The 27,965-nt window shown below is 47.6% G+C and overlaps 1 protein-coding gene across 1 annotated transcript; it reads right to left on the bottom strand.

Moving 5' to 3' along the window:
• Window positions 1-75: 75 nt before the first annotated feature.
• Window positions 76-27,965, bottom strand: LOC308570795 (solute carrier family 2, facilitated glucose transporter member 5-like; the record flags this gene model as incomplete). The annotated part of the gene is made up of 9 exons (XM_081165712.1): window positions 76-742; window positions 1,979-2,106; window positions 3,360-3,435; window positions 5,332-5,433; window positions 22,572-22,682; window positions 23,025-23,212; window positions 25,447-25,572; window positions 27,160-27,312; window positions 27,926-27,965. 9 exons carry the CDS (start codon window positions 27,963-27,965, stop codon window positions 569-571), a joined length of 1,098 nt encoding a protein of 365 aa, XP_081021838.1. The 3' UTR covers window positions 76-568.

The raw sequence follows: 27,965 nt of genomic DNA, 5'->3' as shown, positions 1-27,965 counted from the left end.
CCAATAGAAAAACAGCCTGTTAGACAGTTTTTTCTTTTAAAAAAAGATATTGAGGAAGCCAAGTTCACGGGGCTACTCTGAGTAGGATGGCCATTGGGCATAACTCTAGATCTGTTAGAGGAGGGATGGGGAACTCGTGATGTTGTGGGAGGGATGGGGGACTCCTGATGTGGGAGTCCAACCCCCATAAGCCCCAGCCACCATGGCCAGTAGTGATGGGAGTCACAGTTCAGCAACATCTGGAGACATCTGGTCCCCCATATGTGGATTATAGGTGCCTGAGAGCTGGACGCATCATCCAGAAATGAAGTTCCCTGCTGTGTCTCTGCATGAGTGGCTGATCCAGCTTTTATTAAGGCTGATTAAAGCACGGATGGGTAGCCTATGACCCTTCAGGTAGGTACATAAGCCAATAGTGAGAGGTGGTGGCAGTCGGAGTCCAGTGTAGGAAAAAGAAGGAATAAAGTCCAGGCTGTTCAGTCAGACCAGAAGGGAAACTGCTGCGATCACCAATGGGCCAACCGAACAGAATATCTCCAAATCGCTACATGGACTGTCTCCCAAGTTTCTAGTCCTCTGAGATTTGCATGAGCAGGAGGGTCCTGGTCATTCGAATTGCCTCGGTCCTCCTGATATCCAGGAAGTTCTGGCCGCTGGTTTCCGGGATCTGCTTGAAGGCATAAATTAAGATGGCTACGCAGAGAGGCCAAAAGAGGAGAAAGCTGTAAGGCTCAATGTGTATCTGGAGAGAGAAAAGAGAGAAAAGGATAGAGAGAAAGAGCACGAAATGGAATGTGTGTAAGAGAATGTCATCAAGCTACAGATAGTAGCAGCCACACCAACTCCAGCATAATGGCAGGCAAGCGAGCAAGCAGGCAGCCCATGCAAGCTGTTTAACGGGGCAGAGATCGGAGGCACTTCTCAGAGCGGTTTGGCAAACCGCTCTCTGAAGCACCCTTTGTTATGTACTGAAGTTCTCGCCCTGGGCCAGCAGGGGGATACTGTAGATAGTTTTCACTCAGGTCCACATATGCAAATAAGGGATTGAAAGTGATGTTCAGTGATTGGATAGTTACAGAAAATGGTTACTGTTGAATTCTAGTGGAGCTCTATATAAGCAGGCTGGCTGAACCCTTCAGTTCTGTTCTGTTCTGACCTGTGAATAAACAAGAGCTGTTTAAAGAATCGCTGTGTCGTCTGATATGGCTCACCCACAACTTAACACCCTTGTTCAACACAGCTAAAGCAAGGTTAAATGGAGGGGGCAGGTGCTTCAGAAAACCAGTCTCTGAAGGAGGAATGGCTTCCGAAAGTGCTTCAGAAAACCAGTCTCTGAAGGAGGAATTATGCAGAAATGGCAAAGCTGACAGCTAAACCAAGAGATCAAAATGACAAACTTTTTAATAGATGAGTGAATGCCTTTTTGGGACTATTTGAAAAAGCATTATAGCCAAATGAAATTGCAGGCAGGATTTGAGATATGAGCAGTGGACGAAAAACAATAAAATAATTGTACTAGAAGGATTATTATTTTTTGTAATAGAGAAGAGTTTGTAATATAACGCAGCAGAAAAGGGTTTGAATAAAAACATAGGGAGGGGTGGGTGGGTAGGTGGGAGGGAGGGAAGCCAATCTATGAAACATAGTCGTTATGTAATTATCTAATTTGAGAAATTTTGGAAATCTTTATCTTAATTGCAAAGGAGGCCAGCTACAGAATGCACATTTAACGCAGCAACACACAAAAAACCATTATCTTAAACATTTCAAAAGAAAACATTGCTAAAGGAAGTCAAGTACCAAATGCACATTTAAAACAGCACAATTAGAAGGAGAATAAAATGTTATCGTAAGCATCGAACATTGTTGCTGCTGCTGCCAATGGTGCCTCATGGCAGGTGGAGTCTGTGGAAGCTCAGGTTTGATGATCTGGGACTCCTCTAAGAGAACCTTGGATGTATTAGCCAAAGCCACTTACCTCCATCTGAAGGAACACGACTCCGATAACGAATTTGCAGAACCAGTGAACACAGCCCCCAGCCATGAAGGCAGTGGACCGGGATGACTGAAGGAACAGCTCTGCTACAATCACCACTGCAACTGGATCTGGGCCAGGACAGAGAGAATGCCCCATTTTCATTTTCACTAATAATAATATAACAACAATTTTTTATTTATACCCCGCCCATCTGGCTGGGTTTCCCCAGCCACTCTGGTCGGCTTCTAACAAAATATTAAAAGTACCGGTACATTAAAACATCAGACATTAAAAAACTTCCCTAAACAGGGAAGTTTATCTATGCTACTCATCTCTTGTGCTTCCTCAAGGAGCCCTGAACATCCTGGCCATATATTTAAAATGCTACGATGCCACTTTGAACGGTCGTGGCTTCCTCCAGAGAATTATGGGAGCTGCCATTTGTTAGAGGTGCAGAGAGTGGCTAGGAGGCCCCTATTCCGCCCCCCCTCCCCAAGAACTGAAATTCTTAGACTGGTTTAACAACCAACTCTTCTTCTCAGAGAACTCTGTGAGGGGAGTAGAGCAGGCATAGGCAAACTCGGCCCTCCTGATGTTTTGGGACTACACTTCCCATCATCCCTGACCACTGGTCCTGTTAGCTAGGGATCATGGGAGTTGTAGTCCCAAAACATATGGAGGGCCGAGTTTGCCTATGCCTGGAGTAGAGGATTCTCCCAATAACTCTCAGCACCCATAACAAATTACAGCTCCCAGAATTCCTTGGGGGAAGCCATGACTTCTTGACGTGCCATGATGCTGCTTTAAATGTATGGTTGGGAATATGGCCCAGGTAAAGACTTAGGGTTGTAGCCAGTGAAATTCTACTCAGAAAAGACCTACTGAAATTAGCGAACTGAAGTTAGCCACGTTCGCTAGCTTCAATGGATCTACTCTGAGCAGCACGAATGTTGGATTCCCCTTCAGACTTATGATGATGTTTGGCAGCACACTTACACAGCTGTTTGGGGTGTGTCTGTGTGGCATTGCATATATTTTTACGGACTGAGTGTGTCTTTGTCCAACTGTGTCAGTACAGTGGTACCTTGGTTTAAGAACAGCTTAGTTTATGAACAATTTGGATTAAGAATGCTGCAAACCCGGAAGTAGGTGTTTTGGTTTGTGAACTTTGCCTTGGAAGCAGAACATGTTCCGCTTCCTGTTGAGTGTAAATTGTGTCCCCTGGTGCTATGGGAAAGCACGCCTTGGTTTAAGAAACTTTGGTTTAAGAATGGACTTCCGGGACAGATTAAGTTCGTAAACCAAGGTACCACTGTACTGGAGAGCTCAGTGTAACAAGAGATGGACAAGTCTCATAAATCATCTTCATCAGAGAGCTTACCTGGCCCGATGGACTGTCCAATGAGGAAGAGGGTAACGAAAGATGAGCTGACATATGACATCCACCAGATGGTCTTCTGTTGGAGAAAGGGACTCACAGTTCAGGCAGAGACAGTGCTGTGGTTGCAAATGACATAGATACTCCACTACTGCAATCATTATCACCAGAAAACCCTATTTAATAGGACCGTGACTGTGTTCCTATGCTTGGGCATAAGCTCCATTGAACTCAGTGGTGCTTTCTTCTCCCTAGTATCAACCATCTCAGACCCTACGGTGATCAGCAGGTGATCAGCACCCTGTTGGGGGTGGTGCCACTGGGGACTGCCCAGCTGGCGTTGACACACAACAGGGCCTTTTCAGTGGTGGCTCCTTGCCTGTGGAATGTCCTCCCTGGTGTGGCGCATCTCTCACCCTCTCCCTTCATTACTTACTTTCAGGAATTTAATAACACTCTTGTTTAACCTAGGCATTTAATGGCTGAAAGACACTGCTCCTGGCAACCCTATGATCACCAGCTAAGAGTGTTTTTAACTGTTTTTTTATACATAAAAAGGTTTTTAACTGGTTTTAGAGTGTTTTAAAATTGCTTTGAGTTGTGTGTTGTTTTTTTAAAAAAATTATCATTGCTGCATGTGCTACCCTGGGCTCCTTTGGGAGGAAGGAAATCAAAACAACAATAAAACAACAACATGGTTTAATTAACAGCCTATCTGCTCTGTCCTGCAAAATTTCTCAGTTTTATACCAGTTCAATTGTCATTACCTCCTGCAAGCAATTCTTGGAACTGCAGTTTGGTGCCAGAAATCCCTGAGCTTCCCCCATAGAGCTACCATTTTGTCAATGTGTAAATGTTCATGTTCCGTGACTGTAGAAATAAATGAACAAATAAATAATATTATAGGGTTTTATCCAATGCCAGTCCAACTCAGAGCAGACTCGCTGAAGTTAATGGACTTTAGCTCATCTCGGCTGGTATGCAGCACTGAAGTTAATGGATTTCTTCATTTATTATTTAATTATCTATTGCGTTTCTATCCCACCTTTTCCTCTGAGGATGCCCAGGTGGCACACACATGATTCTCCCTCTCCCACAATAACCCTGTGAGGTAGGTTAGGCGGAGAGGCTGGCCTCAAGGTCACACCCAGTGAGCTTTGTGACCCAAGTGGGGATTCGAACCCAGTTCTCCTCACACCCCAATCCAACAATCTAATCCATGGGTAGGCAAACTAAGGCCCAGGGGCCAGATCCGGCCCAATCACCTTCTAAATCCAGCCCGCGGATGGTCCAGGAATCAGCGTGTTTTTACATGAGTAGAATGTGTCCTTTTATTTAAAATGCATCTCTGGGTTATTTGTGGGGCATAGGAATTTGTTCATTCCCCCCCCCCCAAAAAAAAATATAATCCGGTCCCCCACAAGGTCTGAGGAACAGTAGACCCTGCTGAAAAAGTTTGCTGACCCCTGATCTAATCACTGCACCACACCAGCTGACCACCACACCACATAATTATAATGGGTTCCCTCTGAGTAGGATTCAGTTGACTGCAACCCATAATTTCCATTAAAGCAGCATCCACTACACAAAATCAGCATCATTCATCATTTGATGCTCTTCTCCATGTGCCATCTCTATAGAGTGGCAACAGGAGAACGGTCTTTTCAGTGGTGGCACCTGCTTATGGGGGCACCAGGCAAAAATGTTTCTTTTCAGCCAGGCTCGGGGAGTTTGGGATATTGTGGCCTCCTTTGTTTCATGCATAAGAATGCTTTTAGCTTTTATTTTATTTCAGTTTTGGTTTTCATTCTTGTCTTACATTGCAAGTCCCTTGGGGACTTTACTTTCTGCAAACAAAAAACACTAAGAAATGCAACAGATAAATTATTATTACCATTATCCCAAGAAGTGAGGGCACCGCGCTGGTGGGTGCTTAGCGTCAGACATCAAGAGTTTGCAGACTTGCAATACAGACCTGTAATTCAATCGCCATGGCTAAGAGGACGCAGGTGATGCTACAGATCCCCAAGCCACTGAGTAGGAGATTTCTGTGCCCCGAAGAATCAGCAAAACGGATCTAACGGATACAAAAAACAGAGAAGTTAGAAGGAGAGAGGAAGGGTGCTTCAAGATGGCCTGCCTATTGAGCATACATTCTGATTTATTTGCAGGGATATGTCAGCTATTTAATGGGTGGCCATATTCATTACCTTACAGGGAGATTAGATAATTCCAGTGCATTTCCTTGTTGCTTCCCGCATTTTTGGGAAGAGGGTTTGTTGCGCTAAACCTCCCAATCAGCTCTCGCCGCTCATTGGCTAGTATGTGATTAGGAACCTAAGAAGCTCCCTTGTGCCAAGTCAGACCATTGCATCCCTCTAGCTCAGCAATGTCTACACTGACTGGCAGTAGTTCTGCAGGGTTTCAGCCAGGGTGTCTTCCCTAGCCTTGATATACTGGGGATTGAACCTAGGACCTTCTGCCTGCAAAGCAGATGCTCTACCATTGAACTATAGCCCTACAGACGTAGGAATATAAAAAACTATCTTATATTGAGTGAAGCCCATTAGCCAATCGAACTCAGTATTGACTACACCGGCTGGCAGCAGCTCTCCAGAGTTTCTGGCAGAGTACATTCCCATCCCTACCTGGAGATGCAACTGGGGATTGAGCCCATCTGAATCCCACCCAAAATTAGCAACAGCCTGGATGGGCCCAGAGGTGGAAGCTCTGTTTTTACTTAACCCTAAGCCAAACCAGGCACTCAGCTATACAGCTGCAAATAAAACGTTTAAACTGGGTTGTAAAGTGCATTATACAAATGTGACACTAGATGGCGATGGTGAGCTATGGCAAATCCAATAATTTTTTCAAAACTTTGTTCAAAAGCATTTCCACCGCGTTTTTTATGTGTCTAGATTCCACCCAGATCTCTGGAGAGGCGATGGCAGCCATTTTGCCCCTCCTCTGTGAGCTAAGCCATGGTTTGTCTTTGCATGCCATCTGAACCTGGACTTGTAGTTTGTCTGTAGGAAACTGGAACAACTCAGCCAGCTTAACACAGACACACACTATAAAAGTGCTGGCCTTTGGAGTAGGCCGAGGGTAGAAGCATTACAAGGAGGAGCTAAACATTCATATCAGGGGAGACGAACGTGATGCCTTCTAGACATTTTTGGACTACAATTCCTGTTGTGTATTGAGTCAAAGGATTTTATATCGGTATTATTATTGTCTGTATTTGCATTAGGGTAAAGTAACTGCCTTTTGGTTCCAGAGGGTACAGCTACTATTGGTTCATTTAAGCTGCTGTATTTGGATTCTCTGTCTTATTGGTTCCCTCCAAAAGGCAGGACTGTGATTGCCTGATATTGTTCCCTCCAAAATGTATCCTTTCTTGCTAGTTCCCTGTCCCTATAAATGTAGCTTTCCTCTCCCCAGTCTTTAGTCTTGTTGCTTTAATAAAGAAGTTGTTGGTATTAAAGGGTTAAGAAGCTCTAATCAAGACGCTCTAGTCACTGAGCAGCTGGAGGTCGTTAAGCTTCCAGGAATGTGAGTTTGTATAAATAGTCAGCTCACTCCTGTGTTTGCCCCCTCCCCCCCTTCTCCTTTCATTTGGGGCGTGTTTGCTGAAATGTGTGATTCTTCACCAGGGTTTTTTTGTTTTGTGTAAATAAACCTTTTATTTGAGTTCCAAACCGCTTGCTCCAAGATTCCTTTATTGAAAAGATGCTGACTCTCCAGCCCTTCTTGAGCCGCTGAAGGATTGAAGGTCAGGATGTCCAGTTGAGAGCCAGGCCAGCGCCATGTTTAACCTCTAAAAGCCATCTCATAAACTCAAGCAGCTAAAACTACTTTTCTCTCTCTTGCCTTGCAAACAGCAAGCTTTGCAAACAGCAAGTAGGTCACGGTTATGATTCTGCAGGTGCAGGCAGCTTGTGGTTAAGCCGGTTTTGCTATTTCTGAGAAACGACCCCTGACAAACAGGACGTAGCTAACCATCTAAATCCAGATATAACTCTGAGAGAGAAACTGTTAAAACCACAGGACGCGCTTCCAGTAAACACCTGCTCAGGGGCAGTTCCTGGAACTAGTAAATAGGTTAATTAGTTTATAAGCTTCTGGCGCCACCTAGTGGATAGGGCAAGCTTGGAACCAAACACGGCAGCCACCAATTTGATTGGTAGAGCTATGATAAATATGCAATAGATGGGGAGGGGCGAAGGGCTGAACTATGTTTTGCAGAAAGGTATATAAGTAGGCTGCCCCTAAGGAGCGGTGGGCATTTTCTCATTTTCTGAAATGCACCCTTTGCTTTTGTCTGACAAAACCAAATAAAACCTTTTTCTTAAAGAAACTTTGCTGCCTGATCTTTACATTCCTGGTCTGCATACCGAAGTCCCTTTCATTTGGTGCCTAAGTGACTCGGATTCTAAGGACCCTAAGTCCTGACCAGGAGGCAGCTCCCTTGCCCTCTGGGCAGGGACGGCGGAGGGCCAACGGACCTCCTGCCTCCAAGCGCGCACCGGACTCTTTTCTTCAGAGGAGGACAGAAGGCGACTTGACCCTCTGCTGTCTACATCCTGGAGGAGAGCAATGGATTGAAGAATCGAGGTTCCTAGGGCACGAAATCGGCCGTCAGTGGGTGAGTAAAGGATAACGGGTCCTGTTAGGATAGCCTCCTTACATAATAATTAAGGAGAAGGGGGGTCTTGATCACATCCCCAACGTGCCTGGGAAAATAAGGGGAAAGATTGTCCCCTTAGGAACCAGGCACGTTTAAGTATTAGGTAGGAGAAAAAGGGGGGGCACAGGGTGGTTAGTGTATGGTACAACGTCTGGCGAAAGAGGCACTTCTTGTGCATGTATGTTATAGGGTGACTGAATGGATGTATGAGGGCCGGGAATTAGGTGCCGCGCGGAAGTAGGGTTGTGCAGTTCTTCACCCGGGCGACCGCGGCAAGTCACAATCTGCAGCGAAAGTTGTATGTTTGGAAAGAGTGACACCGTCCGGACAAAGAGTGAATTGGGTCTGTGAGTCTGTGAATTTTTGGTGTGGTGACGTTGTAAAGGGCCATACTGAATATGGGTGGGGGTGCATCGACCGGGAATGTAACTCCCCTTCAATTTTAAAAAAGGATTCAGTGGAGACTATGGTGTCACAATGACGCCGGAACGCCTAAGAACTTTGCGCAAACTAGACTGGCCGACCCAAGGGACGGGATGGCCGTCAATCGGCAGCTTCGACCGGCCCCTGGTCGCCAGTTTATGGGCAAATATAATCAAGGACCAGGGGGGACATCCTGACCAAATCCCCTATATAGACACTTGGCTGAGTGTCATAGATGACAACCCCCCCTGGTTGAAGAAATGCAGGACTGAACATTGCAAAGTCATGGCCCTTAGGGCTGAAATTAGAGGCACAAAGGCAGGAAGATGTCCCAAGAAACCCATTTACCAGGGACCCGAGGCAGAAGTCCTAGCCCCACCGCCGTATGTTCCACCGACTGTAGTGGCCCCCTTAGGAGAACAGGGACAAGTCCCTCAGGTCCCCAACGCTCCACCACTGCCGCCGCCCCAATATGTCCCACTAGGCGCAGAAGGAGGATTACCTGTCATCCCAGGAGGAGCCAAGGCAGAGCCCAGTGACCAGATCCTAGATGAGATCTATCCCGACCTTAAACGCTTAAGAGAACAGTTGGCCACAAAGAGAACTAAGACCACCATGTACCGAGACGCTGAAAAAGCTTATCGCCATGCCCGAGACAAAGCATTGGGCTTATATATGAAACAATGTAGGGCCGCTGCAGAGGCAAGAACAGCAGTCATGACCCCCCTCCGCGTAGTTTTCGACAACCCACCTCCAGCACCCCCGGCGCCTGCGGCACCGGCAGATGGCGGCGCTGCCCCGCCGGCACCTCCGCCTCCGCCCAGAACGTTTACCCTCCAATATGTTCCTTTTACCACCACCGATTTGTTTAACTGGAAGACCCACACCCCGCCATTCGCTGAAAAACCCCAGGCAATGTTGGACCTACTGTCCTCTATATTTGCAGCCCATGAACCCACCTGGCCAGATTGCCAGCAATTACTGAGCACCCTTTTCACCTCTGAGGAAAGGAGGAGAATCAATACCCAGGCTTTGGAATATTTGAGGGATCAACATGTGGCTGAACAGGAATGGCCTAATCGGTACCCCTTAGCGGACCCGCATTGGGACCCAAATAATGCAGACAACCGCACCGCCCTAACCACCTACCGAGAAATTCTCTTGCATGGGGTGCGTAGGGCAGCTAAGAAACCAACTGACCTGTCCAAAGTTTCAGGGGTCCTGCAGAGGCCAGATGAAAGTCCGGGCAATTTCTTGGAACGCCTGATAGACGCTTACAGAACTTGGACCCCCTTCGACCCCGAGATCCCCGCACATGAGTTAATGGTCAATGCCTCCTTTATAGGACAGTGTGCAAAAGACATCAGAGTAAAAATCCAAAAACAACCCGGGTTCCAAGGCATGACCAGATCCCAACTCATGGCCATCGCCCAGAAGGTCTCTGAGCAAAGAGGGGATGTTGAGAAGAGGGAGAAAAAGCAGTGGATGAAGGAAAAGGCAGCAGTGATAGCCGCGGCAATCGCGCACCGCCCAGGGAACCGGGAGGTCCGCCGCAGTCAGTCAGAGCCCCGCAGCCGAGGGGGAGGAAGAAATCAAGCCTTAGGAAGAAACCAGTGTGCTATATGTAAACAAGAGGGCCACTGGAAAGCCGAGTGTCCCCAGAACCAGCCAGGAAGGATGGGAGGAAGCCGAGGACGGGAGCGTCGAGGCAGGATAGTGGAAGGAAGATATGCCAGAGGACCAGACCGGACAGACCTTGTGGGTCTGGCAGCCATGGGCGAATATCAAGACTAGGACGGACCGGGTTCCTCCCTTGTAGGCACTCAGCCAGCCTTCTCAGGTTCCCAATCGGAACCCATGGTCAAAATCAAGTTAGGGAACCGACTTATCAATTTTATGATCGATACCAGTGCCCAGTACTCAGTCCTAACTACCCCCCTTCAACGTGAAAGCCAGAGAACAGTGAGCATAGTGGGGGCAACTGGCAACCATTCAAGAAAACCTTTCCTTACAACCCTTGGACTGTCAAATCGGGGGGCGTCACCTGACCCATCAATTCTTGTACATACCTGAGTGCCCAGTGCCCTTGTTAGGAAGAGACGTCCTCTCCAAACTACAGGCTCAAATTACCTTCACCCCCAAGGGACCTGAGTTGAAATTGCCCCCACACGCAAGTGGCATAATGTCAGTTACGGTGCCCAGAGAACATTCTTGGGGATTTCTAGCAGCACTGGCCGCCGAGCCTCAGCCAGTCTCCTCGAATGACCCTATCCCGAAAAATCTCAGAGCGCCACCTGGCGTCTGGGCTGAAGACAATCCTCCGGGATTAGCCATCAACATACCACCTATCATAGTCAAATTGAAGCCTTTTGCAATGCCGGTGTCTGTAAGTCAATATCCCTTGCCACGCCAGGCAGTGGAGGGAATAAAGAAACATTTAGACAGGTTGCTCCAGTATGGGCTGCTCAAACCTTGCCAATCTGAATGGAACACCCCTTTACTGCCAGTCAAAAAGCCTCACACCAATGACTACCGTCCAGCACAGGACTTGAGGGTAGTCAACCAAGCCACAGAGACCCTGCACCCCAACGTGCCAAACCCATATACCTTACTAAGCCTCATCCCACCTGAAGCCACCTTCTTCACCGTTTTAGACCTTAAAGACGCCTTTTTCTGTTGCCGCCTGGCCCCTCAAAGCCAACCCCTCTTTGCCTTCCAGTGGGAGGACCCAGTAACCGGTACAAAAGGGCAACTCACTTGGACGAGACTTCCCCAAGGCTTTAAGAACTCTCCCACTCTTTTTGGCACAGCATTAGCGAAAGACTTGGCGCAGTACCCTTCCGTACCTGGCCACAAGGTGGTGTTGCAGTACGTTGATGACATCATTCTTGCAGCGGCGGACTATGAGACTTGTAGAGAGGGCACCGAAGAATTGCTCCACCTGTTGTGGGAGGCGGGATACAAAGTTTCCCGAAAGAAAGCTCAATTATGCCAAAAAGAAGTGAAGTACTTAGGTTTTAATGTGTCACACCAGCAGAGGGCACTGCGCCCCGAGAGAAAGGAAGCCATCTGCTGCATGAAGGAACCCACTACCAGAAAACAGTTGAGGGGATTCCTAGGAGCAGCAGGCTTTTGCAGAATCTGGATCCCAGGCTTCAGTGTTTTAGCAAAACCCCTAAACGAGAGTACCAGAGGGGGAGAAAGAGATCCCTTTGAGTGGGGACCGGCCCAACAAGAAGCCTTTGAGACTATTAAGCAATGTCTAATGGCCGCACCAGCCCTGGGTTTGCCAAATCCCGGGAAAGCATTCCAACTGTATGTGCATGAACAGAACGGTGTGGCAGCTGGGGTCCTGACTCAGAAACTAGGCAGTTGGAATCGGCCCGTCGCCTATCTCTCCAAACAATTGGACCCCACAGCTAAAGGATGGCCACCCTGTATGCGGGCCGTTGCCGCCACCGCCACCATAGTAGAGGAAGCGGGCAAGTTCACGTTCGGCCAAGAAATGCATGTGAATGTACCCCACTCCGTTCTTACCCTTATGGAGTTTAAGGGGAACTATTGGATGACCAACCCTCGCATGGCCAAGTACCAAGGACTTTTGTGTGAGAATCCCAGAATACACCTACGGGTTGTCAACACCCTTAATCCAGCTACTCTACTGCCCTTGCCTGACACAGACACCATAGAACACCACGATTGTCTCCAAGTAATGGATGAGGTCTATTCCAGCAGACCAGATCTGAAGGATGAGCCGCTGAAAAATCCAGACGTTGTATACTACACAGATGGCAGCAGCTTCATTCTGGATGGCGTCCGGAAAGCCGGCTATGCTGTAGTGACCAATGAGGAAATTGTGGAAGCAGAACCCCTGTCCCCCGGCACCTCTGCCCAAAAGGCTGAATTAATTGGACTGACCAGGGCCCTGCAATTGGCAGCTGGATGTAAGGCTAACATCTATACAGATTCCAAGTATGCCTTCTTGACCCTGCATGCGCATGGAGCCCTCTGGAAGGAGCGAGGCTTGATCGGAGCCCACGGGAAAGCCCTGAAATACGGTCCAGAAGTTGAGACGTTACTGGAGGCGGGATGGGGCCCCGAAAAGATTGCCGTGATGCACTGCAAAGGCCACGGGAGAGGCCGGGACATGGTCACTAGGGGCAACCGGAAAGCAGACAGCGCGGCTCGTGAAGCAGCTTTGAAACCTCCACCAGCACTCAATGCAGCCCTCATCCCAGAACTCACCCCAGACGATGTGGAACCACGCTACACACCTGAGGAACAACAGTGGGCACGCCAAGAAGGAGCAACACTCCAGGAGGGATGGTTCCATCTACCAGACAACCGTGTGTTTGTGCCCCAGCATCTGGCTAGCGTGATTGTGAAGAACTACCACGAGTCCACTCATCTAGGGGGTCCAGCGGCCAGAGCACACCTTGGGAGACTTTTCTATATCACTAACCTTTCTCAACTAGTTGCTGCTATATCCCAGAGGTGTGTCCTGTGCGCCAAGAACACCCCCAGACAAGGCCACCTCCCTCCACCAGGTGTACAACACGTGGGCTTCACCCCTATGGAAAGCCTGATCGTGGACTTCACTGAACTACCACCAGCTAGGGGCATTAAATACCTGCTTGTGTTTGTCTGCACCCTGACGGGCTGGACAGAGGCGTACCCCACTAGAACAGAGAAAGCTCGTGAGGTGACTAAGAAACTGTTGCATGAACTCATACCCCGTTTTGGCCTCCCCAGAAGTATTGGCAGTGACAATGGGCCAGCCTTCATTGATAAGGTTGTACAAGAAGTATGCAAGGCATTACAGATTAGATAGAGGCTCCACTCAGCCTACAGGCCCCAGAGTTCGGGAAAAACCGAGCGCATGAATCGCACCCTGAAGACCCATTTGGCCAAACTGACACAGGAGACAGGACTATGTTGGATAGATGTCCTGCCCCTCGCCTTGTTTCGGGTCCGGAGCGCTCCAACCAAGAGACTGAGACTCTCGCCCTTTGAACTTTTGTATGGCAGGCCACCCCCTTTCGTCAGAGACATCCCCGCCAGTTTGGGCCGGGTGGGAGACCATATTACCCAGGAACAAGTGCAATCCTTGTCCCGTGTGTTTCATTCCCTTTCCAGGTACACCCTCGAGCGCACGCCGTGCAGTCTCGCTGAGCCGGTCCACCAGTTCCAGCCAGGAGACTCCGTGTGGTTAAAAGAGTGGAAGCGCGACCCTCTCATCCCCAAGTGGCGAGGCCCATACACCGTCCTCCTCTCCACTCCAACTGCGGTGAAAGTAGCCGAGGTGACTCCCTGGATCCATCACACGCGTCTGAAGAAGTCTGAGGGTGTCTGGACTTGCAAAAGAAATCCTGTTGACCCTCTGAAACTGACTCTCTCCAAAAACCCCTGTGTCTGACGCCACCGGGAGCGCGTTGGGCCACGGGCAACGAGACCCTGCGACGGATCATCACCTTGTGTCTGACGCCACCGGGAGTGCGTTGGGCCACGGGCAACGAGATCCTGCGACTGATCACCACAAAGACTTTCACAGAGACTTTCCCCTTTTCTGTATTCTGTGTTGTATTGATTTGTTCTATGTTCTACAGTCCTGACCCCACCGAGCCATACCAACCCTTCTGGCCTGCTGACCTCTGCTACGAGTGGTTCGTCTTGCCGGTGGTAAGGGACGGCGTGCTTGTCGGCTGCTGGGAGCGGGGGCCTCACAGGGCAGCTGCAGTGAAACATCCCTCTGTGGCTCATTGTCCACGACACGTCCAAACGCACGTGGGTATTGCTCCTACGGGAAGTCGAAGGAACGGTCGAACTCTATCGAGTTTTCGCCCGCTCCTGCTTTGGTGGGGGGATATCCAACTGTCTAAGGGGGGGAGGCGGAGCGCAGTACCAACCCCATTTGGTACATCACGCCCAGACCTTGGCCCGGGCGTTGACAGAACATTGGTTCAGGCGTTGAATGGGAGGGAGCTTGACCCCGGGGCGTATTGAAATTGCTGAACAGGTGCCCGTAAATCCGGCAGCCCCACCTGTAGTTGTTGTGGTGGCTCAAGCCTCCCAAAATCCCAGAGTAAGACCTGAACTAATAGGCTTGGTAACTCCACACCTAATACCCTTGGACGTGGCAGGATATTCTTGTGGCTGCATAAGGGTTGCCACCCCAGGGTTTCAGCCTCCCTTCGCCCTGGTTAGAGGCCACGTAGGAGACACCACCCAGTAGGACCGGCAGGTCGACAGTCAGTCCTCCTAGCTTCAGAAGAATCCAGACCCTGGTATAGATCCTGGAACGCTGACGGTCCTGAGGTAGCAGAACTCCTGGACATTGCATATCGCCAGGCTCAGGCAGGATGCTACCGGTGGTATCTTGGCAACTAGGTATAGAAACCTCACCGTATGCAGAGACGCCCTTCCCCTTTAGACCCATATCACGAGGACTGGTCAGAGCAGCAGTGTTACAAGTGGTTTGCCCGACCAGTAACCCGAAGAAGCTTCTTTTTGCAGGAAGGAGCGTTCAGGTGTGGCCACTATACATTTTCCCTACGTAAGCACACCACTCTTCCCTTGTGGCTGGTCTATAGAACTTCGGAGGCTCAGGAGTGGGTTCCTAGACCTGCCGGCCTAATCCGGGGAGTAGGCCCCACTTTTGAAGCTTACAGGGTCTACTGTCATCCCCACAGTTCCCGAGGCCTAGCAGTGTATCACTCCCGGACAGACACCTTTCCCTGGGAAGAGTGGGAACGCTACGTGTGTGCACGCTGTTCACGCCGTAGCAGGGCCAGGAGTTAGAGGCCCCATGCCCTGGCCTTGGTGGGCCACCATCCTTTTTGCTTGCGGGATTGCCATTTTTGTAGGATTTCTGTGTTGGTGGTACAGTCCCCTGTTTTGGGGCACTGAACAAGATGAGGAATCAGGTCATCCCCTGGCTCCTATGGGTCCTCACCTCGCAAATGGCCACGGGGTGGAAGGACAACACCTTCCTGAACATGACAACGGCGGTAGCCAAGAGCCTGAATAGGTCAGAGTGTTGGGTATGTGTACATGTCCCTATGCATCTAGGGCAAGGGATCCCCATAACGGGAGTGCCTTTCTCTATGAATGCGAGTTATTTTCGAGGTCTGGTGACACGGTCTCCGTGGCTGAACAACACCTACGTGGTTCCCCAGCATCATATTTGGAAACTTGACAGGGTCATAGAGGGAGGTCCGTGCATCCACAGGAGTGTAGCGCCCGTGAACAGTGCCTTTTGGAAGGCCCAGTACCATAGTGCCCTTTGGAGGGACTATTGGTGGAAGATGGATATTCCAGACGAAATTTTTGTGGGCAATTACTCAGGGTGTACGTACATATATAATGTGACTACCGTTGAATCGCACACATATACCCTTCCCCTTGCAACACCGTGGTGGAAAAAGGGATGGTTTTGGCTGTGCGATCACACAGCTTACAAGACCTTGCCTCGTAACTGGTATGGAACCTGTAGCTTAGGAACCTTGGCCCCAGGGCTCACGATCCATGATGCATTCCCAGGGAGGGTACGCCCTCGCTACCGCAGGGCATGGAATCCCTTGGCAGAAAACCCTTTAGTGGTCAGAAACACCGGCTATCACTCCTTTATGAGAGCGTTTTTCCCTGGCCTTGGAGTGTTTGAGGTGGAACGAGCACTGGTCAATATTTCAGCCTCACTGGAAATCTTTGCGGCCTCTACCGCAGACGCTTTAACCACCCTGCAGGAAGAGGTAGCGCAGATGGCCCTAATGGCTAACTCCACGGCAGATGCCCTTATGGCCCTTCAGCTGGAAATCAGGCAGATGGCCACTACCACTATACAGAACAGGATTGCTTTGGACTACCTACTGGCCAGCCAAGGAGTGGTTTGTGCCCTTCTGAACTCCTCCTGCTGTGTATACATTAATCAAGACCAACGAGTGCTGACTGATATTGGGCAAATTAGGGAGTTAGCATCCATATACAACCAAAGTAAACGTGTGGAGAATGATGTTGAACGCATTAAAAAGCAGGCTGACTTGTTCCACAAGGTTAGTCAAGATGGGGCAGGTCTACCCAGTATATGGAGTTGGCTTACTTCTTGGCTCCCAGGTTGGTCATGGTTAAAAGAGATTTTACTTGTGATTCTGGTTTTCTTTCTCATTGTAATCGCCTTATCATGTCTTGTGCCTTGCCTTATTCAGATTGTACGCCAAATGGTGAGCCGCTCAGTTAATGCAGCAACACGCACACAGGTTCTGGCTCTCTACGATTTTGCATCTATAGATCCATCAACCGAAAATGAAGAACCGTAACCGGTCTGCATTTCCGTGATGGAAAGGGGGGAATGAAGGATTGAAGGTCAGGATGTCCAGTTGAGAGCCAGGCCAGCGCCATGTTTAACCTCTAAAAGCCATCTCATAAACTCAAGCAGCTAAAACTACTTTTCTCTCTCTTGCCTTGCAAACAGCAAGCTTTGCAAACAGCAAGTAGGTCACGGTTATGATTCTGCAGGTGCAGGCAGCTTGTGGTTAAGCCGGTTTTGCTATTTCTGAGAAATGACCCCTGACAAACAGGACGTAGCTAACCATCTAAATCCAGATATAACTCTGAGAGAGAAACTGTTAAAACCACAGGACGCGCTTCCAGTAAACACCTGCTCAGGGGCAGTTCCTGGAACTAGTAAATAGGTTAATTAGTTTATAAGCTTCTGGCGCCACCTAGTGGATAGGGCAAGCTTGGAACCAAACACGGCAGCCACCAATTTGATTGGTAGAGCTATGATAAATATGCAATAGATGGGGAGGGGCGAAGGGCTGAACTATGTTTTGCAGAAAGGTATATAAGTAGGCTGCCCCTAAGGAGGGGTGGGCATTTTCTCATTTTCTGAAATGCACCCTTTGCTTTTGTCTGACAAAACCAAATAAAACCTTTTTCTTAAAGAAACTTTGCTGCCTGATCTTTACATTCCTGGTCTGCATACCGAAGTCCCTTTCACCGCTGTGCGAAATGCTCTGCTGTAATGGGACATAGTCGCATCGGAAGCACACTGGACATTTGATTAGCATTAAACTAATTAAAGTTTAATGGGACAGGTTATGGCTGTTTGTACGTCAAGAAGGAGATAAGGAGTGCAGTTCAGAGTGATTTATGAAAGGACTGGCGCGAGGACAGAAGCGGTTGCCGACAACGAAAGCCTTCAAAGCAGCTTGAGTCCTGCAACGTGCCTAGGAAAAGTTTTAAAGAGGCACTGCGCAGTTTGTACTCGCTGGAAGACGTCTTATTCCTCGAGGAGCCACCTCAGCAGCTGGGAGACGGTCTACAGGTCTGTGAGTATCGTTCCTAAGCCCCAGGGAGGATGGCAGAGTCCCAGGAAAGTTTTACTGTCCCATTTACGCGACTCAATGGGAAAAATTGGCAAGATTGGAAGGCTAGAGTAAGGGTTTGGTTGCAAGCAAAAGAGTTGTGGAGTTGTACTGAAGCACCGCCTTTACAGGCAGCTGCAGACGCGTCTGCAGAAGACAAAGCAGCAGCGGCAGCTTCACAGAAACATGACAGGAAAGCCCAAGGTCTACTAGTTTTGGCAGTGGGACCAGAGCAAATGCCTTATGTTTCTGAGTTAAAGAACACACATGAGGTCTGGACGGTTCTGCAGCGGCTAAATTCCAGAAACACTGCGGGGGCCAAGATCCATGCTACAAGATGTTTGTTTGATTTACGTCTCCAACCGGGAGCGTGTGTGAAAGAACATATTGCCAAAATGGTGTCTGCCTTTAATCAACTAAGACAGCTGGGCATTCCTTTCTCTATGGAGCAGCAGTCATACATTTTGTTGTCTTCTCTTGATAAAAGCTATGAGACTCTAGCTTTAACTTTGGAAGCTATGCCTTCATCTGAATTAACCCTTGAATACATTTCTTCTCGACTTGCTGATGAACAGGATAAAAGGCAAAGAGAAAGAGGTTTGTCTTCAAAGGGGAGTTATGCTGTGCCTAAGAGTGGGGATGCTGAGTTTGAGAACACAGTAAATGCTTTTGCAGCTAGACACTGTTTTCGCTGTGGTTCCTCTTCCCATTTAATCAGGAATTGTACACGTGAACCTGGTCAAGACAGCACCAAGGCCGTTACCCCTAGTTACCAGACAAGGAGTTCCAGGGGACGTCGAAGAAGAGGAGGAGGTCGTGGCTACTCCCACAGCACACAGCACATGGCTTCAGCAATGGCGTTGATGCAAGGGCGTGGCCAAGGCAGCAATCTACGCTGGTTGATCGACAGTGGTGCATCTCACCACCTGGTGGCGCCATCTAGTGTCCGTTTGCAGAATTGCAGACATTTGCAAACCCTTAAAGTTGTGACAATGGCAGATTCAACTAAACGTTCCTTAGAGACCGTAGGCACAGTGTTTTTGAAGTGTTTGCAAACAGAAATTGATGCCTACGTGCTAAAGGGAATGAAGGGGTGTATTTTGTCTGTGTCAGAACTTGATAGAAATGGGTTTAAAACTGTGTTTGAAAATGGGGTTTGCACTATTACAAAGAATAACGTATCTCTTTTGCAGGTGGAATGCAGAGATGGGTTATATTATTTTGAGACAAGTCCAGATGAAGTTGAACAGGTTCATGCTGGTTGTGTGAACTCGCCTACCCATAATTCTTGTGTTCATTTATGGCATCACCGTTTGGGACATATTAATTTTCAGTATGTTAAAAGACAACCTGAATTATCAGAAGGGTGCAAATTGAACAAATGCACTAAGTATTTGGATTGTACTGCATGCAAAAGGGCGAAGGTTCATAGATGCAGCTATCCCAGTTCAAATAGGAAATCTGACAAAGTATTCCAACTTGTGCATATGGACCTATGTGGCCCAATGCCTGTTGCTAGCATGGGAGGTTCGAGGTATGCACTGTGTCTCTCAGATGACAAAACAAAGGTTACATGGTTTTTTCCTCTCAAAACAAAAGCAGATACTGCAGAAACAGTTAAAAATTGGGTTCATGCAGTAGAACTTGAATTCGGTACTAGAGTACTTGCTTTTCAAACAGACAGAGGGTCAGAATTTACCGGGTCTGTGTTGCAGAATTTCTTTAAGAAAAAGGGAATTAAGCATCGTCTGTCTACACCTTATTCCCCCCAAGAAGGAGGCGTGGCCGAACGTAAAAAACAGGGTTCTGCAAGAGTTGGCAAATTCTATGTTGTTTGATGCTAAACTTCCTCAAAGTTACTGGGCGGAAGCCTGGCAGACGGCTACTCATGTTCTGAACCGAGTATATAATTCGGTAATTGATACTACGCCATATTTTGCTTTATATGGGAAGAAGCCCAAAGTTAATTACTTTCGGGTGTTTGGATCTCAAGCCTATGTACTTATCCCAAAAGCGTTAAGGAAAAAGGGAAGTCCAAGGGCTAGGAAACTCATCTTTTGTGGGTACGAACCACATGCCAAATCTTGGAGGTTCGTGAACCCAGATGGGGATACTACAAGAGTGGTCCTCAGTAGGAGCGCTGAATTTTGTGAGCAATCCGGATGGACTCACTTACATGCTAACCCTGACATTTTGAGGGATGACTTGGGCATTTATGCTGAGAAAGAAAGTCCAGAGGGTGATGAGCCAGAAGGGGACGGTGCACATGGTTCAGATGCAGATTCTGACCAGGCACAAGGTTCTTTTCCTAAGGTAGAAAAGCCAGAATCTAAGAGTGTTCCAACATCGCCAGTCGGTAGGCCTAGCAGACAGCAAAAGCGAAGCAGGTCGCCTGCAACACCAAGCCCAAGGGAGGTAACTAAACGGAGGTCTTTATCCCTAGGGGCACGTCCAGACATAAAGTCTGAGACAGATTCTGACAGCCAACGGTCAGAGGGGGCACAAGAGGAGCAATTGCGCAGGTCAAAACGTGCCACAAAGGGCAAGCCGCCAGAGCGGTTTAAGGTGACAAGTGTATACGTAAATATGGCACAGTGTTAGCCAGATAGCTATGTAGAGGTACAACAGCTTCCAAGCTCAGAAGCCGCAAAGTGGTAGGAAGCAATGGAAAAAGAGATGGCTTCAATGAAGTCTCTCGGTGTGTTTACAAGTACAGAGCTTCCAAAAGGGCAACAAGCTGTAGGTTGTCGATGGGTATATCGTTTAAAGCCCACAACTACTGAGGAGTTGCAATATAAAGCCCGACTAGTTGCAAAAGGGTTTTCGCAGCGCAAAGGAGTTCACTATTCTCAAATCTATGCCCCTACTTCAAGATCGGAGTCATTAAGAATGCTTTTAGCCTCTTCAGCTAAGAAGGGAAATAAGCTGTTTCATTTTGATGTCAATGTGGCTTACTTAAATGCAGATTTACAGGAGGAAGTCTATATGACGCCACCACCAGGTTTTGAAGGAGACAAGCCAAACCAGGTCTGGCGCCTACACAAATCCATTTATGGGTTGAAACAGTCCGCCCGTAATTGGAATTCCTGCTTAAACGATGCTCTAGAGAGCATGGGGTTCAGAAAGAGCGCAGCAGATGCGTGTCTTTATCTAAAAGGCTCGGGATGTGAACAAGAAGCAGTTTTGATATTTGTTGACCATTTATTATACAGTGGAAAGGACGATAAACTTGCACAACAATTTGCCACAAAGCTTGGAGAAAGGTTTCAGATAAAATCACTAGGCAATGTATCTGTTTATCTAGGAGTTAAAATTCAGCAAGATGAAGATGGGAACTATTGGCTCAGCCAAGAAGCTAAGATCCAGCAGTTGCTGGAAAGGTTTAAAATGGACAACTGTGCTGGTGTTAAAACCCCAATGGAGTTAAGTTACACAAAGGATGCTCAAACTGAGCAACAGGCAGAGTTCTGTAATCCCGGGGTTTACCAGTCAGCGATAGGCAGTCTACTCCACATTGCACAGTGGACTCGGCCCGATATAACATATGCTGTCAACATGCTGTGTAGACAAGCTGAAAAACCATCAATGCATGCTTGGCAAGGAGTAAAAAGAGTTTTAAGGTATCTCCAAACTACCAAAAGGTTTCGCTTAAAACTATCAGCAGAGGGCAGCACACAACTTGAATGTTGGGCTGACAGCAGTTGGGCTGATGCTGGACCAGATAGAAAATCAGTGTCAGGAATGGCGATAAAATTTGGAAATGCACTAATTGGTTGGAGATCAAGAAAACAATCACTTATAGCTTTAAGTTCAACTGAATCTGAGTTCAATGCATTATCAGATGTATGTAGAGAACTGGAATTTTATAAGCAACTGGTACAAGAATTGTTTGGAGAATGTTCCCTACCTATCAGAGTGTGGGAAGACAATCAACCTTGTATTAAACTAGCTAAATCAGGTCAATTCAAGGCACACACAAAACATTTGGATATCCGTTATCAAAATGTATGCCAAAGTGTAAAACAAGGTTTAATTGAACTAAAGTATTGTCCAAGCCAAGAAAATCTCGCAGACGGTTTTACAAAAGCTTTGAGTCCGCAATCTCATAAATGTTTCTGTTCAGGTTTAAGTTTGAATTAAGGTTGGTACAGCTCAGTGTTACGAGCGAGAGGGGGTGTTGGTATTAAAGGGTTAAGAAGCTCGAATCAAGACGCTCTAGTCACTGAGCAGCTGGAGGTCGTTAAGCTTCCAGGAATGTGAGTTTGTATAAATAGTCAGCTCACTCCTGTGTTTGCCCCCCTCCCCCCCTTCTCCTTTCATTTGGGGCGTGTTTGCTGAAATGTGTGATTCTTCACCAGGGTTTTTTTGTTTTGTGTAAATAAACCTTTTATTTGAGTTCCAAACCGCTTGCTCCAAGATTCCTTTATTGAAAAGATGCTGACTCTCCAGCCCTTCTTGAGCCGCTGTGCGAAATGCTCTGCTGTAATGGGACATAGTCGCATCGGAAGCACACTGGACATTTGATTAGCATTAAACTAATTAAAGTTTAATGGGACAGAAGTGTTACTAGAGAACTGTCTCCAGCATGTTATATCAAGAGAGCTGAAATCACAAACCCCACGTCACAACAACTCCCATCAGCCCCAGCCTGTGTGACCAATGATTAGTGATTATGGAGTTGTAGGCCACAACATCTGGAGCTCATCACGTCGGGGTTGATGTAGAAATGAGAGAGAATCTTACCACCAGGAGAGTTATGAACATAAGCAAAATGTATATCGTTATGCTGATATACCCGACAATTTTCTTTTCTAACCCCATAGCCATGTAGAGTATCTCCATATAATAGCTGGCCTGAAAGGAAAAACAGACATTCTTAGCTGAATGATGACCCCCTATCAGGATACAGACAAATCTGTCCATTTCAGTTTCTATCGTTTTTTCAGTCTTAATTTCGGTTCTCCACAGAGAGCCAGTGAGGAGGGGGATTTTTCACGGCTCTATATCCCACCCACTATAGGAGGCCACAATATCTACAGTTCTCCAGGTTAAAGGCCAAACGCCTGGCTGAAAACATTTTTGCCCGGCACCTCAAATCAGCCAGCGAGGGCACCAGGCAGGCTTCCCTGCGGAAAGCATCCCACACGCAGGAGCCACCACCGAAAAGGCCCGTTCTCCTCGGGGAGATTGCCCTACCGCGTTAATGCCAGTGAGCTGCTGCCCGCCCATCAAGACGATGGCAGACACGAGGTGGTTCCATATGTCATCGAAGTGATACATCGTAAAGATGTCCATATCCTTTTCCAATTCCTCAGAGAGGTCCTCCTCGTGGAGCTCTTCGATTTCATCCTCCACGTTGTCGCAACCCCTTAGCTTCACCAAGGCTGTGTGGAAGGAGATGACTGGCTTACTAGTGCCACAGACCACCCATGTCGGCTCAGCAGCATTTGGAAGGTTCTTAGCGCCCCCCCACCCCCAGTCTGTACACACTGCCTCATCCAGCAGTGGAGGCTGGTGCCCGCTGGAACTGATATGGCAGAGGTCAGGGAGGCCAACAGTAGGGGGCGCCAGAGCGAACGGCTGGAGGCACTAGAGCCAATGGTGAGTAAAACCAATGAGTTCTAGCTTTGTCCCCATCTTCCTCCTCCCCCCTGCTGAGTTCAACACTGAGCCTAAAGAGAACATAGCCAGTTTATGCAGAGATTAGACTACAGCATACAATCAGTCTATATTTAACATTCTTTCAGATATCTTTACGGGGTGGTTATATGATAAGGGGGACATGGGTGGTGCTGTGGGTTAAACCACAGAGCCTAGGACTTGCCGATCAGAAGGTTGGCAGTTCGAATCCCCTCAACGGGGTGAGCTCCCGTTGCTCGGTCCCTGCTCCTCCCAACTGCAAGTAGATAAATAGGTACCACTCCGGCAGGAAGGTAAACGGCGTTTCCATGCGCTGCTCTGGTTTACCAGAAGCGGCTTAGTCATGCTGGCCACATGACCCAGAAGCTGTACACCGGCTCCCTCGGCCAATAAAGCGAGATGAGCGCTGCAACTCCAGAGTCGGTCACGACTGGAAGTAATGGTCAGGGGTCCCTTTACTTTTGTTATATGACAAGGAGCATTCTCTGGTTTGCTTTTGGGTTGTTTTTACAATTTCCCTTTAACCATTCATTCTTTCCATGCTTTCCTCCATCACTTTCCAAACTACCAAAAGTCGATTTTTTCTAAAAAAAAAAAAAAGGAGGAGATTTGTTGTCCTAGGGCAAAAGAGCATTTTAAAATCACTTTCAATGTGCAAAACTGTTCAAGGATGCACAGGAATCCCTCTTGCAAAGTAGCAGGAGTCCGAAAGGCACCCTGCAAATTCCCTTGTGCTACAACTACGCGTGGCATGCAGAAAGTGGATGGAGAGAAGCTTCTCCCCCCCCCCCTCTAGAATTCACCGACATCCTAGGAAGCTTAATGTTGAAAGATTCAGAACAGACAAAAGAAACGACTTCCATGCACTACCAAAGTCTCTCCTGCAGGAGGCAGCGACGGCCACCAACTTGGATGGCTTTAAAAGAGAATTGGGCAAATTGATGGAGAGGAAGGCTATAGTATCAACTGCTACTAGTTTTGATGGTTGTGTTCTGCCTCCACGGTTGGAGGCAGGAATGCTTCTGAATCTCAGTTGCGGGAAACCACAGGAGGGTAAGGGGCTCATGCTCAGGTCCGGAATTGAAACTGAAATTGATATGGTTTTGCAAGTATCCTTTAAACACCTTCCAGTGCCTTTCTATCTTCTCCTTTGAGACCATATTGAAAAATCAGAACTCCTATTAGAATAAACAAGTTCTGTTTTAAATACTGAAATACTAAATAAGATGGATAATAGAAAAAGGAGCATGAAATTAGGTTAAAGGTGTGTGAAAGAAAGTAATAGAAGTAGAAAGAAATTGCAATTGAATTGCAATTGGAAGTCTAACGCAAAGGTGGGATGAGGGGTGGTGGATGGTGATGGGAAAAGGAATTGTCTGTGGGATTCAGTGTAGGTACGTTTGAACATTTTTAAGGATTGTATGAAATGTATGTTTGTATGCTTGTATATTCACAATATGTGTGTATTAATGTTGAATTATTTTAATAATATATTATTTTTTTAAAAAAAAGAAAATGAAATACTTTATCGTCACTTGTACAACTTGTATACAGTGAGATTACATGAGCACCCCCACTCAGCTCTCTTAGTCTTAATTTCCCTTGTTTACTGACGCACACCCACCAAACCCGAAAGTCAGTTGCCCTGTTGTTATCTTTTCATTCAGCAGCCTAACAGCCCATGGATAGAAGCTGTTCTTTACCCTGTTGGCACGACTAATCATGCTTCTATATCTTCTGCTTGTTCCTTCTCATTGGCCACTGTGAGAACAGGATGGTGAACTAGATGGGTCATTGGCCTGATCCAGCAGGCTCTTATTAGGCCACCTCGCACAGAAAGTGAAAACAGCAGCGCTTTTGGTGCTCACTCACTTCGGTGGGTCTACTCTAATTAGTGGCGTACAACCCTGGGCTTAAAGGTTTGGGGCATGAAGACTGATGATAATAACCACATCCACATTTTCCCATTCAGTTCTACCTTCTCTGGCTGCTTTTTCGTCATGCCTCTGGATCAGGAGGTACCGAGGACTTTCGGGGAAGAAGGGCAGGAAGATGAGCTGAAATAATGCCGGAACCCCAGTGAGGCTCAGCAGGAACGGCCAACCTGCACACAGATGGGAAGAGCCATGAAATGGGATAGCACAACTAGGTGGCTAATCCATAGAGCAGAGACAGTATCTGGCCCCCGCCAAGGTGTGTGTTGTCGTGCGTGTTGTCACCCCCACCCCGTTCCGCCACCTCAATGTGAATTTCTTTTTTTAAAAAATATTTTTTGGTGTGTTTTAGTTACAAACAATAACAAAGAAAAAGCAAACAATGACTAGATAGGAATAACCAAACAATATAAACCAAGCATTATAGGAGCAAGGCATAAACCTGAAGACCATTGTTATAAGAATTTTAAGGTCTCAAATACAGTGGTACCTCGGGTTAAGTACTTCATTCGTTCTGGAGGTCCGTTCTTAACCTGAAACTGCTCTTAACCTGAAGCACCACTTTAGCTAATGGGGCCTCCTGCTGCTGCCGCGCCGTCGGAGCACGATTTCTGTTCTCATCCTGAAGCAAAGTTCTTAACCCGAGGTAATATTTCTGAGTTAGCGGAGTCTGTAACCTGAAGCGTATGTAACCTGAAGCGTATGTAACCCGAGGTACCACTGTATAGAATAAATATTCATAAATACACAGATATCTAAATATATGAACCATGTGTCTGAAATAGTATGGGAGAGCAATCCTGAAGCCATTTTGACTCTCCCAATGACCTTAAATATTCCTCTGCAGTCAGGGAGGCAAATGGGGAAAGCCTTCCCATTGTCTTTTGCTTACCAATCCTGTCTTAAGGACATATTTGTGTATGAATAGGGTGAGCCTGTGACCTGGACTGAGGAACTAAGGTATTAACCACCACAAAAGAATTCCCAGGCTGCCGAGGTAATGCAATCAGTGACCATTATCAGGTATCCTGGCAGACAGGATTCCTGCTGTAGACCGGCTCCTTCTGTGATGTATGTATGATGTTTTAGGGGGGTGGTCTTGGGCTACAGGGTGGGCAGTTTCAAAAGTCTACAGAAGGGCTCGCGCACCATTGTTCAGGGTTCTCCTCCCTCCTGCGTGTGGTGAGTGGGGAGCTTGTTGCAACAGTTCCTTGAATAAAGATCAGGCTTACTAGGCGCTTTGCTTCTCAATATTCTCTGGTTGGCCTCTGTTACTTTCTCCTACCAATAGGGAACCCACTTAAGGACTCTATATGGGAATGCCACATAAGGAAAAAGGAGCAGTTTTTTCATATAACACCATGTTGCACACAGGATCCAAATTCACACCATACATTTAAAGTGCTATGATACCACTTTAAACCCTCATGGCTTCTCCCCCAAAGACTTCTGGGAGCTGTAGTTTGCAAAAGGGGCTGAGAGTTGCCCCTATTCCCCCTCACAGAGCTACTTTTCCCAGAGTTCCCTATGGAGACGGATTGGTTGTTAAACCACATGTCAATAACTACATGTCTGGACAGGATGCCAAGTGTGCGTGAGTGGGTGGGTTTAAAAATTAAATGGGCTGGCCACGCTCACATTCAAACTTTGTGGGCGTGGCCAGAGTGCAGAAGTGGGTGTGGCTAGAGGGTTGACCCTTGAAGCAATGTGAGCCACCTCTGTGTCAAGAGGCCAAAGGGGGCATCTCTCAGACTTACCTTCTTGGGTCCCTAGGAGTTTGTCAAGCCCAAATATGCGAGCCATCAGGCTACCAAAGATGATAAAGAAATGGCCAGTGATGGCTATGGCTCCTCGCAGGTTTTCGGGGGCAATCTCTGTGAGGTACATGGGAACCACGCTGAAGGAGATCCCTGTTGACAAGGTCAACAAAAAAAGACAATTGAATGTGCATAGGCTATGCGCAGAAGCATCTGAACATATTTCTGGGCTGGCAGACTGTTATGTACTGAGTTGAATAGGATCCAAAAGGCAGCAGTCTGATTGGTCCTAGAACAACAGGATCCAAAAGGCAGCAGTCTGATTGGTCCTAGAACAACAGGATCCAAAAGGCAGCAGTCTGATTGGTCCTAGAACAATGCAGCAGTATGATTGGTCCGCAGGAGCCACCCAATCCAGCTCCAGGTGGCCCACGGGAGAATCCCAGAATTAGCCAATCACGTGCGACCCATTGTGTAAATAATGTATATAAAGCAGATATTTTGGGGGAACATTCATTCCTCACTACTATGAGCTGAATAAAGAGCATGAAATCCACACTCGACTCCGAGCATATTTCACAGACAATGCAAAGTCCTACTCAGAGCAGACTGTTTAAAAAGCTGGGTGCCTGCCCCTCCCTCTGCCAAGCGGTGGCAAGAGCCCATGGGGTCCCAGGCACACATGCAGGGTCTGTATCCCTATGGAGAATAGAAGACACGGCGGAGACTGTCTGCTTCAAGAAATATGGTTCATTCACCTATTTACACCTTCTGTCTGCATGGAGGAAGTCCAGATCTTGCAACAT

This window comes from Podarcis bocagei (assembly GCF_964188305.1).
Source record: "Podarcis bocagei genome assembly, chromosome: 13".
Taxonomy (NCBI): domain Eukaryota; kingdom Metazoa; phylum Chordata; class Lepidosauria; order Squamata; family Lacertidae; genus Podarcis; species Podarcis bocagei.
The sequence above is the reverse complement of the archived record's forward strand: the minus strand, read 5'-3'. Positions and strand labels throughout refer to the sequence as shown.